The sequence below is a fragment of the Sinocyclocheilus rhinocerous genome, unplaced genomic scaffold, assembly GCF_001515625.1.
Source record: "Sinocyclocheilus rhinocerous isolate Xijiao unplaced genomic scaffold, SAMN03320098_v1.1 scaffold1469, whole genome shotgun sequence".
Taxonomy (NCBI): Eukaryota; Metazoa; Chordata; class Actinopteri; order Cypriniformes; family Cyprinidae; genus Sinocyclocheilus; species Sinocyclocheilus rhinocerous.
This window is the reverse complement of record NW_015650017.1, coordinates 210,093-226,163: the sequence shown is the minus strand read 5'-3', so window position 1 is coordinate 226,163 and position 16,071 is coordinate 210,093. Positions and strand designations below refer to the sequence as shown.

The window sequence follows — 16,071 nt, the reverse complement described above, 5'->3', positions numbered from 1 at the left end:
ATCATGTTTATTGCGCTGAAATCATGCGTTTTAAAGCATACGAGTTTAAACTTCTGATATACGGTTTTCTGAGAGCACACAACCAAAGCACACGCACAGCTGTCACAGCATGTGAGTACTAAACTATTCACACACAAGTTTGCGTTAAAAACACACACGAGTTACAAAACAGTCGGTTATGTCTGTGAAGGTAAACTGCTGGGAAATAAATCCCATGTTTGTTTTAGATCTGTGTGGCAGCAGCAAAATACATTAAATATATAATATAATTTAAATACATAATCACATGGAACCAGATAAAAACTCCTCTCCTAGGTTCATGAAACGGTCGTCCATAAAATGCATTGCTGTTCTGTTGTAAGTAATCTTAAATTATTAAAATTATTATTATTATTATTATTAAATACTAAAATTCCTAAATGCATCTACTTTCGGAAAGCCAAATAAAGTGCTTTTGCTTTCGCCTAGAAACACACAGCGTCTCACTGACATGGCTGCTTCAACACTAACTGCGGTTACTGAAACCACGTCTTCTTTCTTTGCGTGCACATTTGGGCCGCATTATGCTAATATTGCCACATAGTGAGGTAGATATGTGGGGGCGTGTTAGAACGAGCCGTTTTAGGGGGGCGTGGCAGAGTCTTAACTTTGATAAAGAATATCTCTTTGGTTTTGAGACTTTAGTCTTTGCAACTTCAGGGATCTTATCTATGCACAATCAGCTTGTAACACTCCAAAGAGAAAGGAAAACTTGAAATCGCATCATATGACCCCTTTAAACATTTTAGAAGAGAACGCAGCATCACAGTTGTCTGAACCAATGAGCATTAAGTTGTGCCGTCAGTCAGTCGTTTCCCATGATGCTTTTGATCAGCGCAGTCAGTGGAGAGCAACTGCGCTCGACTGCACAATCCGAGGTTTTTGGCACACGTCAGCGTGACTCGGACACTTTTCTAACCGGCATGCATCTCGCGGTGGTCACCGGTGATTGGTTCAGCGCAGATTTTGCTCATCTCAAAAGAGCCTCATTACAAATTTTCTGTCTTTGTGACTGTGAGCAATATTTGGCGCGTTTTGAAAAGCTACCGTTATTCTCGCATCGCCCTCATGACGTTACCACTAGTTTCATTCACTCAGCGCGTGTTTGCTGTGTCTTCTGAGGTGAGTCGAGCAGTTCAGATATTTCGCTTGTTTTGATCCTTAAAATTTTTTTTACATGGTTTGTTTAATCAACATCCTACGAGGTTCTTTCTAAATTGTTTTAATCGGATAAAACACTATTTATGCGCCTGTTCTGGCGTCTGCAGACTGATTTAGTTCAACAGGAAAGGAACATCACGGGAAACTAAAGTCATGCGGACACAAACCATTGCGTGTATTTTTAAAGTTTGTGTGATAAAGATGTGTTTGTGAGTGATAAAGATGTGCGTGTTTTTTCGTGCTTTCATGGATATGAACATATTCATTTAAAGCCTATATGGTTAATGGCAGACAGAAATGGAGCAGAAAAAAACTGTAAAGATGCGTGTGATTAGTTTGTTTTATCTATGTCAGTTGTGAGTGACAAACAATGCTATTTTTTTTAATAGAGACGTTTTATAACATTTAAGGTACTCTGTTCGAACTCTAATGGTATTTTCAAGTATGTATTCTTTTTTTACCACAGACACCTACTATTACTATGCCAATATAACTATGCCAAATAAGCACACTAATGTCCACATAAAAAGCTAAAACCGTGCTGCCGAATCCCGCGTTTTTTAATGGAATTATCATTCTTTTTCTAAGGCTCAGTTTTCCTATAAATGCCAGAATATTCTCATCAGCCTACAAGTGAAGACAGAGTTTACTGAAGGACAGTGAGCACATGACAGATCCAGAACCCTGCAGAATGAAACACACTGAAAAACAAACAGGTTGGTGTTTATTCTTGATCCTTAAAGGCTGAAAAAATCAGTCCCTCTAGGATGTAATTTATTATAAGAGAACACTAAAGAATGAATTAAATGTTATCCTCTTAATCCTATATAACTATCATATTTAATACATTAATTTCTAAGGACTCTAAATGATCAATTTGAACAAAACGTCTCCAGGTTACGCATGTAACCATGGTTCCCCGAAGGGAATGAGACGCTGCGTCGAAACGCTACGGGAACGCCTCCAGCGTGACTACGCTCTGAATCACATGCATAATCAGTCCAATGGATGGGTGAGACATCACAGGCGGAGTGAAGTAGCGACCAGGAAGCATAAAAGCACGTGCGGTGAAACCGGCATCAGCTTCTAGGAGTGAAGCAAGCGCTGGCAGGGATGCCGGAAGTATGGCCCTGAGACGCAGCGTCTCGTTCCCTTTGAGGAACCCAGACGTTCCCCTTCAGGAACTCGAGCTGCGTTGAGACGCTACGGGAACGAGAATGCCCACGCCGCCAGACTTGCAAATCCCTGCCTAGTGTGGAAGAGCACAACTAAGGCGATAGAAAAGGGAGCCAGGAGTGGCTAAAGTAGGCAAGGCCTGCCGTCCCGAAGGCCAACTTCTGGAGTGAACCTTGACCTCCAAAGGAGAGGGGAGATCAGAGGACTCAAGGCTATGGAATAGCATCCTGATTCACCACTTAGCATAAGCTTCTCTGGCCGGAGGCCTCGGCCTCAGCGCTCCGCAGAGGAAACGTGTAAGAAGAGGGTGTCTTCCCAATGAATGGCCACTGAGAGGGGCGTGGTAGGCCGCAATGGCCGCCACGAAGACCTTTAGGGTGGAGTGGGTCAACCCTGCGGATAAACAGGCCTGCAGGAACTCCAGAACTGTACCAAACGGGCAGTTAGCTGGGTCGAGCTGGCGGTCTCCGCACCAAGAAATACAGTTTCCTCATAGAGGGAGCTCTGGATGGAGGATGGTCTTAACAACCTCGGTTGAGAGACCGAAAGCTATGAGTTGTGCCTCCTCAGAGGCCACACCCACAGCTTCCACAGCTCCGGGCGGGGGCGCACCCTCCACCTGTGAGAGGAGATCTCTACTGACGGGAATCTCCCATGGAGCGCTGTCGAGAAGAGAAATCAGGTCCGAGAACCATACTCGGCCCGGCCAGAACGGGGCTACTGGCAGTCGACTGACCTCGTTCCAGCGCACTCTCTCCAGAACTCCCGGGAGCAGAACAATCGGGGGAAAGGTGTACAGACGAAGCCTCAGTGGAGCTGGATGAGCCCCAGTGGAGATGGATGAGTCAGAGAGAGAACCTGAGGGGACCATGCGATAACATCTGAGTCGCAAACAAATCCACCTGAGCCTGGCCAAAGACTCTCCAAGTCTGCTTCACCCTTCGGGGTGAGGCATCTATTCCCCGGACCTCGGCCCCTGCCTCGACAGGATGTCTGCCCCCACATTTATAAGAGACCACTGCTGTGTTGTCGGTGCGCACCAACACATAGCGATCGCTTAGGCCTGGAAGAAAGTGTTTTAAAGCTAGAAACATGGCCAGCATCTCCAGTCAACTCATGCGCCACGTGAGATGGGGGCCGCTCCACAGGCCGCGGGCTGAGTGGCCACTCATGACCGCTCCCAACCAGTGAGAGATGTATCCGTCGCTAGCATATGCGGCGACCAGGAGCTCCCAGTACCGGGCCCTGAGATAAGAACCAAGGTTTCCTTCACATGTCTAAGGCACGTAGGCACCGCCACGTGACCTTGAGCATGCGAAGCTGGTTTCCCCTCGGGGAGAACCTCTTGGTCTTAAGCCACCACTGTAGGGGTCTCATGTACAGCAGGCCAAAAGTAACCGAGACACGTTAGTCTACTAAGGGAATCAGTCTCTTGAGACTGACCTTTGGAGTAATCAGAGCGGCTAGCTCGGTGCCCTGGAGCGGCGAATCGGCAGGGGACGGCTGTACTAGCTGCTCTAGAGACCTCTGTGGAGGTCGCGAGCTTCTTTGCACCGCTAGAAGTCTTCTCTAAAAATGACGGTCCTCAGACCCGCGTCATCTGCTACGAAGACTCGACTGATAAAACCAGAGCCTGCTCAGGGCAGGACCCAAGGAGGCACGCTTGGCAGGGGCTCCCACACCGCCAGGTGACATACTAAGGGAACCAGTCTCATGAGACTGGCCTCTGGTACACTTAGAGCGGCTAGCTTAGTGCCCTGAAGCGGTGAACCGGCAGGGGACTCTGGACTCTGCGGAGTACGAGAAGTGACGCCCCCAAAATGAGGAGATGGAACACGGTAGGTTGGGACTGCTCCTGCTCTGCAGCCCCTGCTGACCGCCTCAACCTCCTCAGAGGAAGAGAGGTAAACACATGTTCTTACTCAAGAAATGTTTATCCCAAGAGCCCCTGTATATCTAACTTCTCATAGTCACATAAATACTTCAATACTTCAGCGAATGTTAAAAATGCTAACTTGATGGCATTGCTTGTGTCTTTACAGCAATATTAGTTTGATGCATGACAGGCCGCAGATTAGATGAGTCAGCCGTATGGCTTGAGAAGGCCTTAGACTTTCTATCACGTGATAAAACAGAAATAGAGAAAACTACAGGCACACTGGGTTCCCGCTTGTTCTGTAAACATTTGTGAATGTTGCTGCTATTGTTGTTTTTGGTTCACCTACAGCAGATGGAGGAGGGTTTGGGCCCTGGCGTTGTGGCAGCGGCCAGAGAGCTCTCACAGGAGGAGGACGACGAGCTGGGCCCACAGGCTTTGGTGGTTGTGGGGCCCACCGTTTTTTAGTTGATATCTAGGGGCTTGCAGCAAAAGAGTGGGAGAGTTTGGTCCCAGCATAAACCAGTTCCTCCATGTTCCTTCAAATTTCCGATTTGCAAATATTCTTTAAAAAACCTTATACTCACTTCTTCTGTAGGTGAAGCTGGATCACAAATTATTCGCGCGAACATAGATGCATTTATGTAAATCGGGGGCACATTTCCTACAAAAACAAACGTAATCCACTGTGTCTTCAGCGGCTCAGATGTCGGGAGTAAATGACGACTGCTATGTTCATTATTACATCCAACAACAGAACACCTCAATCACTTAGGAGTCATTCTTGTCTACATCTGCTCCGGCGGTGAAACAATGGCGGACTGATGACAGTCACTCAGGGCGGGGCTAAGATAAGAAACCAGTCCAGTCTGTGCTGAAACGCTACTGTCAATCAAACTATCGTGGGAGGGGCCTGTTTTTGTGACATCACACAGACAGGCATCTGAGATAGTCTCGATTTGAGAAAGGGGTAAAGATTTGAGTAGATAAAAAAAAAAACACTGGGTGGATTTTTATCATTATGGGGTGGTTGTGTACATTTCAGTTCAAACAACTTGTAAAAGTGCATGTAGCATCCTATGACCCCTTTAAGTAAGATTGAAACCACACTAAAACTATTCCAGATCCATCCATCCATCCATAAATTAATTACTCTAATGAATTCACATGAATTAATTATGTAAATGTGTGTGTTTAGGTGAACTCTCTCAGGAGGAGTTTATGGAGGGCATTCAGGCCGACGAGGTTCTGTTGAAGATGTTGACTGACTCGTATCGTCAAAATAATCTACAGCGAGATCAACTCTGAGCAGCAGCTGCACTGATCCCAGACCAGCTGATGATGATGAAGATGATGGCTGTTGTGCAGGTTCTGCAGCAGGTCAAATCGCAGCTAGTTTCTCCTGGTGTATTTCTCATCTTAGAAGCTGAAATTTACCATTGAGTGAGGACGTTTAAATCCTCAACACATCAGAAATATCCAGTATTTACCGTGTTTTACTGTGTTACTCTCAGCTGGACTGAAAATCTTAATGTAATCTCACAGAATAACATTAGTGATGGAAACTAGAGCAAACCCTGTTTATTCAAGTGCACTTATACACACTAAAACCTTGAATCATTCCTGTAAAATACATTCTTCAGTCCTGTGATGTGTGTGTATGTGTGTATATATATATATAAGGGGAATAATGTTATTTATGTAAAAAATGCAGTATTATATTATGTAGAGGACATTTATAACGTTATTGTCATTTCACACTTGGATTCTCTTTTGAAAATAAAACATGAAACCTGTTCTTTGTTTGCAGAGTAATAAACAGCCTCAGAATATGTGACATGATCTATTGAACTGACTGACAATCAATGCAGTTTTGTGTTTATATCCCAAATATTTGTAACAAAATTAATTCCTATAAAATACATGTAAAATAAAACTAATAATCAGTTATATGTAAAACAACACTTCAAAACAGTATTATTTCAACATTTCTGATATGCAATGATAGTATTTATTAATATTTTCAATTAGCCTTTATCTAATATCGATATTTATTTCAATTACAGTTTACAATTTTCATTAATTTGTAGTTTAATTTTTAGCTTTAATTAGTTTAGTAATTTTGTTTTGAGCTTTTATAACGATTTAAATTTATTAGTACTTCAACTTAAACATATTTATTTCAGTAACATTCAGTTGTTGTTTTTTTAAGTTTAAGTTTTTCATCTAATATTTATAGTATTTTATTTTCATTTATTTCAGCTTTATTTCAATTTCAGATTACGGTTTTTGTTTAATTTTACTTTAATAACCATTTTAGTGTTAGCACCTTCTTACACGAAATATTTGTTGACCATAAAAATAAAATAACGCATATTTATAACATTTCGAAACATTTCTTATACGTGAAAAAAGCTAAATATCACGTATTGTGTAACATTTTATTTTTAGCTGAAGGATTTGATTCAGTCTGTGGTCAGTATCCAGCACACCTCCGTGAAGTTGGCACCCCATAAAAAGAAATATTCATCAAAACTATGCCATTCGTTTGTGCTACGTTTGTGCTGATTTGTGCCGCAAAAACGAACATTTGTGCTGGTTTGGTGTTTGAGATATTAAACATTATTTTTTTGACCGTGTGACGTCACTCTCCACCCCATGTTGTCAAAATCGCTCCAAACCAGCGTGGTTCATTTGTGCTCGATCTGTGCTGATTTGTGCCGTTAACACATATTCGTGTTCTTGTTTGTTGCTATTTGTATTCATTTGTTACAAAAATGCAACATAGGACTAAATTACTGGTTTATATTCAAGTAACAAATATCACTGATACATAAATGCAATAATTTATACCAAGGTATAGCCTACCAACAAAACTATTTTTATCCGTTAAAGCAGGCTCTTTAATGTAACAAGGTTACTATGTATATTTTAATATAGCTAGCAAGTAGCCTGACTTTACCATCGACATCAACTGTTTTCTCACTTAGTAGCCTATTGTGTATTATTATTATTATAATTTAAATGTGTATTGCATTATGCATTTTGCAGATGAAATATTCGGAGCATAAACATTACCATGATATTGCTCAGCTGTATTTTCTCTTTGAGGAATAGGCTATGCGTGAAGGACAGCCAAGGTGTGTTTGTTTAAAATATCTTTGAATGAAATAAGATGAAATGTCTAGACTTGCATATCATAATTTAATGTGTTAAAAATTGCATACCACACGCTCATGTGAGTTTTTTATTGCAAAATATTAATAAAAAGTTTTACCTCGTTGATATGTAGCAACATTATCTATCAGTTTTTTGTGGGTTTTTTTTTTTTCACACATTCAGTATAGCTTAAGGCTATTTTATCTTTGAGCACTTTTTCTACAGTCCATTATGTTCTTTTTGTTTTCTTATGCAGTGCGATAAATAATCGTTTGTAAGGGGGACAGAAAAACTTTAACATAATATTATAATATAATAATATTAGCTGTCAAATGCAGTAATACCATGCAATTACAGTTACATATAGCCTATAGATAATGGCTTATTAAGTGCTTCTGTTTTCCCCCTTTTAAATAGGCCTATTTAAGAAGAATTAAACCAGGATTTCTTTTCACGGCACAAATCGAGCACAAATAAACGCGGCATTTGGTGTGGAGATTTATTAACGATTTAGACGAACTGGGGTGGAGAGTGACGTCACAGCTCCCGAAAATATTTGGTTATATCTAAGGAAGGAAAATAGATGCAGTGTTTGTTTTAACGGCACAAACGGGCACAAATCAGCACAAACGTAGCACAAACGAATGGCATAGTTTTGATGATTATTTCTTTTTATGGGGTGCCAACTTCACGGAGGTATCCAGCAGGGGTTCAGATAAAAAATCGTCAGCTGGCAGCAGGAAGTGGCTGCCATTGACAGCCGGAAGGCAGTTACTGGCAGCCGGAAGGTAGGAGGGACCTGCCACTCGGTGGCAGCCAATCAGTATCGACCAACGTGGACGCAACCAATCACATGTAACTACGACAGCAGCCAACTACTTCAGTAATGGTGGCGATTGTTCGAGCGGTAAGTTCGGAAATTAATGATCGGAGTAATGAATAATTGTTGCGTTGCATGTTTGATCTGAATTGTTATCCTAGTGAACGACAGTGTAACTTTGCCTACTTTAGTTTAATTGTTAAGTGTAATCTAATTAGTGGTAGAAAGGTAGTTTGTGTACCATGTTACATCATGTATAATCATTGCTCTTAGTATGTTAGGGGGCTAACATTAACTTCAAATATTAACGTTTGTTAACGTGTTAACAGAGTCTACTGAATAATATAAAACGAATGTTGCTTGACTGGAATTATAGAAGATACACGTGCTACACTAACCATATATTTTTGTGTTGAATTTTTCAGGAGATTGTCTGATATCCATTAACTTATTGATGATTTTTTTCGTCTTACAATAACAACGGACCAAACAGTTCTTTTAAGAAATACTCTTCTTTCTCTGCCTTCTTTCCCCTTATTTCTGTCTTCACCTTTTGTGTACCTGACTATTGGTTATGACAGGTAAGAAGCCATTACATTTCCAAAATCTTAATAACTTAAGTTAATTTGAACAGAACATGCAAAAACTTATACATGGGAAAATGTTATTCAACTTCTGAAATGTTCTACCTTTTATATGTGAATGAGTGTTTTGCTATTTTGAGATGTTGTTTTCTCTAATACAATGCATGTGCGGGTGTACCACTTGCTTTTGGAATAGATGACATCTATTCTGGGACAGGCAGTTGTCCTACACTGAACAGCTGGGGTGATGTCAAATCCTGAACACTTTCAGGCAAAGCATTTAAAGCATGCCATATATTTTGAGGATAATGGCATCCGTAAGCATTGTACAAACCACACATGCATTTTACGTTTGTTAATTCTGTTCTATGGAGTTTCATGGGGGGAAAAAAACAGTTCTGTGTTCCAGTTGAAGTTCTAAGGATGTGAATGCAAAACACTTGATTGTCTTTCTTTGTAAAATCTATGCAAAATATAATGGAACTGTTCATTGTTCGTATAACTTTTAGGCCTGGTTTCACAGACAGGGCTTGGATTAAGCCAGGACTAGGCCGTAGTTAAATTGGAACATTTAAGTAGCTTTTATAAACGTGCCTTAGAAAAAAAACATTACTGGTGTGCATCTTGAGGCAAAACCATGGCACTGACATATTTTAAGATACGCTTTCAGTTAAAACAGCTCAAACATGCATTTTAGTCTGGGACTAGCTTAAGCCTTGAACCCTGTGAACTGTGAATTCATGATATATCTTTTTTTTATTTTTTATTATTATTATTATTATTATTATTATTATTATTAGTGTGTAAGGAAAATGTTAATTTTCTATTTTGATTTATTTTCCAGGATGTTCCTGCACAATCAGCATCTGTGTATTCATGCTAATGGTAACAAGTGGTTTTGTTTCCCCATCACATTCATCTTGGGCATAACCCCACATCCATAACAATTGTCATCAAAAGACATCAGGCTGATCCTGTTAAATGTTTTAAGTATTACCTGCTCCCATAGAATGCACATTCTGTTTTAAGGGAGGTTAGGCCGTGATGTTTGGAAATTGCAGTAATTTTTAGTTTGTTTATAATACCCAATAGTTGCCAGATGCTGTCCTGTCGGAAAATCTTCTTCACGTGGTCCTGGAGGAGGGTGATGCTGCATTGTTAAATCTGTCTTTGGTTTGTTCCAAATTTGGAAGTCTGGTGTATACAGACTCATTTCGAAAGAGGGCACACTTCTGCTGGCTTGACGGTATGTATTTTCTTTTACATATTTGATTAGAGGTTTAAAATTGTGCCATACCATTCAATTTTTCAGTTGCCATGTCTGAATGTTTATCTTTGTAGTAATCCTTTTTTTATTTATTTTTTAATGCTCATTTCAATATACAGGTGTAACAAAATGGAGAACAAAGTCTGAGCCATGCCAGGAATTTTTCAAAATGTACACACTGCAGCCCTGCAATGAGGTTTACAAGAACTGCTTACCAGGTGTGCAAATTATGCATGAAAATGTGATCATTGCTAGGTACATGATGACAAAATGCAATAGGAATAATCATTAATATGGCTCTGCATGCATGTCTACTTTTAATAAGGCAATTTAGGTATTAATGTCACCATTTTCTTATGAATCCTCTAGGCTATGTGGAACTGGATGATGAGTAATTTCTTACTGCTAAATTCTGAAAAAACGGGTGTTAATTATAGGACCTAAAACCTCCGCATGTAATAACCTAGAACACTGTCTAAGACTTGATGGCTGCTCTGTCAATTCCTCGTCATCAGTTAGGAACCTAGGTGTGCTATTTGATAGCAATCTTCTGCACAATGTGACTTTGCTAGCCTGAAATTGAACTGCTGGTTTTGTCTGGTCAGAGGAGAACTGGCCCCCCGACTGAGCCTGGTTTCTCCCAAGGTTTTTTCTACATTCTGTTGCCTCTGGCTTGCTTAGTTGGGGACACTTAATATCCAGCGATATCGTTGACTTGATTGCAAATGATTGCAAAGATACTATTTAAACTGAACTGAGCTGGATGATGACATCACTGAATTCAATGATGAACTGCCTTTAACTGAAAAATGAGTGTTTACTATTGTCCTTCTGCATCATTGACACACTATTTTCCTATTTAATACTGTAAAGCTGCTTTGACACTTTGTATTGTTAAAAGCGCTATATAAATAAAGGTGACTTGACTTGACTATGTTAGAAGAAGAAGAAAATGAGGAGAGATGCAAGGCTTTTACTCCAATAACACCCATCCAGGGTTTTGCAGTGATTGGTGCAAGATGCTGGAGGAGTAATTCGGTATAACTCATCAGTTCCGATCTGAAAGTCTTGTAAATACCTCAGGATTGTTGTTAGTGATTCTGATTTCTGCTTGACATTTTCGTCTACTTGCTTACTGGATGAATTTTATACCGTTTACATTGTATAGCACTGACTTTGACAACATACAGAGCCCGTTACAAATTTAACGGCTAATTTAATATATATATAGTTTCTTGAAATACTGTAAATGTAAAAATTACAAATTTAACGGCTAATTTAATATATATATATATATAGTTTCTTGAAATACTGCAAATGTAAAAAAATATAACACAGCAACATATGATTTTAAATAAAGGTCACTGATGAGACCTGTTTCTTTTTGTCATTTAGGCAGGTGTGTGTGTATATATATAGCCTATGTAATAAATGTACAACATACACCTAGTAATAAGTGCCTCTTTCATAAATGTGTTTGTGTGCATATCTTTCATTATTTAACACAAACATTGATGTACACACATGCATTCATACACAAACATTCAGCAGGAATTTAACGTTTAGCCAAATTATAGTTTTCTTTGTTTACATTTGATAAACCTTTTCAATCAAATAATATAAAATACTGACCTTTATACTTATTTAAATAAGTATTAAAAAGTATAATAAATTTATATAATTATTTATTTGTCTTGCTGCCGCTGGCAGCCTCCTCCGATTTCCGGTTTTTAGAGACAGCTGCCGTCCGGTTTTAGTGGCAGCCACTTCCCGCTGACAGCTGCCGATTTTTCGCCGGACCCCCCCTCTCAGTATCAGCAAAGACTATGGGAAATCTCAGTATATGTAACTCATTTAAAGCATGTCCTCATTTAACCGACTAAATCTTAAGGTAAATTATAACACAATCATCTTTTATGGGGAATAATGAATATGTGTGTGTTGTCGGCGCGCGTGCGTCAGAGAGAGTCGCGTGACGTCACGGCTGCACCTGAGTTTCGGTTGAAGGTGAAACTTTGTAGCAGAGACTGAAACACGCTTCTCACGCTTCTCACGCTTCTCACGAGCGCATTACCCGATTAACGACCGATTTATGACCACTTCAATCTGATTCATTCTCAAAGCAGCGCGTTTCGGCGGCAAAGGCCTCAGGATTGCTGGGGTTTTCCTGCTTCGACGCTTCCTGAAACCCTCAGGTGAGACTCATTCATATTTAAAGCGCATTTATATTTAATCTTTTACACTTGCACCCTCATTCCAGAAATATAATACACGAGAATATGCTTTACTGTCGGAATTTCAGTGTTTTAATCGAAGACTAGGATAATTTATGCGATGCTATCGAAAGTCACCGGCTGTTTATTTACTCAATTTATTGACTTATGACTGTTGTTTCTGATTATACGTTGAATTAATGCTCATATTAAGTCTAATTATTAATATGAGCTTCATCTGGTCTGTGTTTGCAATCAAGTTATGAAACTTAAATCTGGTCATTTAAAATGCAGTTTATGCTGCTGCTAATAATAAAATATATTTGTTCATATAAAATTGTTATAAAATGTATTGGATATAGCATCTAAAAATATTAATTGAATTTTTTAATTAAATATTAGTTTTGTAGTATCTCCTCCTACAGAATGTGATGTTACTGTATTAATAGGAATGATTATAATACTGTATTCATATAATATTGCTAATAATATTAAAACGTATTAAAAATAAAAATAGAGAATACAATGTTTTTTCTTATTACAAATATTAGTGTTTGTAACCTTTTTGATTATTATTATTATTAGCCTCATTTATGTGTTTTTGCTCCTCTACAGAAGGTCATCATGTTAATATTATATATATTTTTAGTAATTATTCTAATGATCATAATAATAATTCTAAGGTATAAAAATATATTAAATATTTGTTAATATAATATAATTAAAATCTATTAAAATAACAAAAACTAAAATGTTAGTTTTATGTAATATTTTGTGTTTGTAGGCGGTTTGATTGTTTTTAGCCTCATTTATGTGTTTTTCCTCCTACAGAAGATCATGTTAATATAATATTTTAGTAATAATAAATATATAAAATAACAAAAAAATAATAAAACATTATTAATTGCTACATTTTTGTTTATTAAATATTAGTGTTTGTAGGCTCAGTTTGATTATTTTTAGCCTCATTTGTTTTTTTTCCCTTCCTTTGTCATCATGTTAATATAACATTTGTATTAATTATTAAAATAATAGTTAAAATATCTATTTATTAATATAATATTATTGACATTTTAAAATGTATTAAATATAAAAGTATTAAAAAGTATGGTTTATTAATATAATAGTTTTATTAAATATTGTAAGTATTTGTAGGCTCAGTTAGATTATATTAATGTTATCAGTGTTTGCAGTCTGAGTTAGATTCTTCTCAGCCTCACTGATGCACTCTTCCTCGTCTCCTGAAGGCCGTGATGTCCTCTCATCCGCGGCGTGTGCGGCTGAAGCCCTGGCTGGTGTCTCAGGTGGACAACGGGACGTTTCCGGGTCTGGTGTGGATGGACCGCGAGGCCAAACGCTTCCAGATCCCCTGGAAACACGCCACGCGTCACACGCCGCAGCAGGAGGAGGAGAACACCATCTTTAAGGTGAGGGATGGAGGGCCCGGGGTACAGCGGGACGGGACTGACCCGATCCGTGTGTGTTTGTCAGGCCTGGGCCGTGGAGACCGGGAAGTATCAGGAAGGCGTGGACGAGCCGGATCCGGCCAAATGGAAAGCGCAGCTGAGATGCGCCCTCAACAAGAGCCGCGAGTTCAACCTCATCTACGACGGGACCAAAGAGGTTCCCATGAAACCGCTGAAGATCTACGACGTGTGTGATATTCCTCAGACCTCCAGCAACCCGGGTAACACACGCACACACGCGCGAGTCACGACAAACACACACACTCTCTCACATACATAAACACACACACACACACACTCTCTCACACACATAAACACACACACACACACAAGTCACGACAAACACACACTCTCACATACATAAACACACACACACACACCCTCTCACACACATAAACACACACACACACACAAGTCACGACAAACACACACTCTCACATACATAAACACACACACACACACCCTCTCACACACATAAACACACACACACACACAAGTCACGACAAACACACACTCTCACATACATAAACACACACACACACACCCTCTCACACACATAAACACACACACACACACAAGTCACGACAAACACACACTCTCACATACATAAACACACACACACACACCCTCTCACACACATAAACACACACACACACACAAGTCACGACAAACACACACTCTCACATACATAAACACACACACACACACCCTCTCACACACATAAACACACACACACACACAAGTCACGACAAACACACACTCTCACATACATAAACACACACACACACACCCTCTCACACACATAAACACACACACACACACAAGTCACGACAAACACACACTCTCACATACATAAACACACACACACACACCCTCTCACACACATAAACACACACACACACACAAGTCACGACAAACACACACTCTCACATACATAAACACACACACACACACCCTCTCACACACATAAACACACACACACACACAAGTCACGACAAACACACACACTCTCTCCCTGTTAATTTAAATACAGTTTACATTTTAGATTTTTTTTATGAATATTTAAAAAATGTAAAAGTTAACAGGGAATGAATATTTTTTTTATTCAGAAATTGTTATATATTGCTTATATATTCTGTACTTGGTATTCTGCTAAAGACAGATATATAATATGACAAAATATGAGCTGATGTTGGTATAAATTTAATAAAATAATCAACATTTAATTATATGAATTGATTAATTTGTGCTTTAACAAAATGAACAGTGTTTGTTTTAGCCTGAAACAGTCAGTTTTCAATTGTTAGAAAAAAAATGTCCTATAACTTTACAAATAAAATGTTATTAAAGTTATAAGGACTTACATTTTCATGTTATGACTTTACTCTTGATTGTTTTAAAAATGATATGACTTTGTTTATTTAAATAATGTTTTCATATATATCCAAATAATATCAATACATTTGTAAATAGATTATCCATTAAGAAGAATGCTGAATCAAAGAAACGCATTACATATTATAAATTAAGGAATTGTACATGCTTAACTGATAGTTTGGTCTTAATTTCATATATTAAAACAAATAATATTACTAAATATATGTAAGTAAAGTAGCCATTAAGAAGCGATTCATAATTTGAGACACGTTGAATTAGACAAATTAAATATGATTAATTTGACGTTTAATTGTCAGTTTCATCTTAGAATTAAATTTTTGTTGCCCTACATGGAAATAAATATACAGTATGCTCTAATAAAGTTAAAAATGAAATGGTAACAAAGTTATTAAAACTTAATCTTGTAATACTGTTTTTGAAACATTATTACTTTATACCTGTAAAAGATCTGCTGTTATTAAAAGAGACATTTTATTTGCATAATTTCACTCTTGAAATTATTATTTTTTAAATTATTTGTAGTTTTTATTTATTATGTGACATTTTTGCACAATTTTACAAATTGTATTAATACAAAATAATCATTTTATTTCCAAAATGAATTGCTGAGTTAAATATGAATGAAACATAATTAGGTGTAGCATTATGTTTGAAACTTGATATTGCTGTGTACTATTTTACATATTATATAAAAAATAGTTAAAAATAAGTTAAAACTTAAAAAAAACGTAATCTTTTAATGTTATTCCCAAAACTATTATTTTACGCTCATAAAAGTACTATTTATTATTAAGAACAAAAACTTCATTTGCATGTTATTAATTTTTTTATGTTTTATTTGTGATTTTATTCTTGAATTAATGGAAATAATAATAATTTTTTTAAATTATTATTTCTTTATAAGTTAAAACT

At 38.0% G+C, this 16,071-nt stretch overlaps 1 protein-coding gene and 1 long non-coding RNA gene across 3 annotated transcripts in view; both read left to right on the top strand.

Moving 5' to 3' along the window:
- The first annotated feature begins 941 nt into the window (after positions 1-941).
- On the top strand, positions 942-6,042 carry LOC107711389 (uncharacterized). The gene is made up of 3 exons (XR_001636696.1): positions 942-1,161; positions 1,789-1,916; positions 5,451-6,042. It is a non-coding gene; the product is annotated as an uncharacterized LOC107711389 (long non-coding RNA).
- A 5,955-nt stretch (positions 6,043-11,997) lies between these two features.
- Positions 11,998-16,071, top strand: part of irf6 (interferon regulatory factor 6) — a 13,913-nt gene continuing 9,839 nt past the window's right edge. Inside the window, exons 1-3 of one of the 2 annotated variants that reach the window (XM_016516371.1) lie at positions 11,998-12,277; positions 13,543-13,722; positions 13,787-13,982. In XM_016516371.1, coding sequence (XP_016371857.1) covers positions 13,549-13,722; positions 13,787-13,982 — 370 coding nt within the window. In that variant the 5' untranslated portion in view covers positions 11,998-12,277; positions 13,543-13,548. Of the gene's footprint in view, positions 12,278-13,539; positions 13,723-13,786; positions 13,983-16,071 lie in introns of both variants that reach the window. The other variant, XM_016516370.1, reaches the window with a different exon arrangement.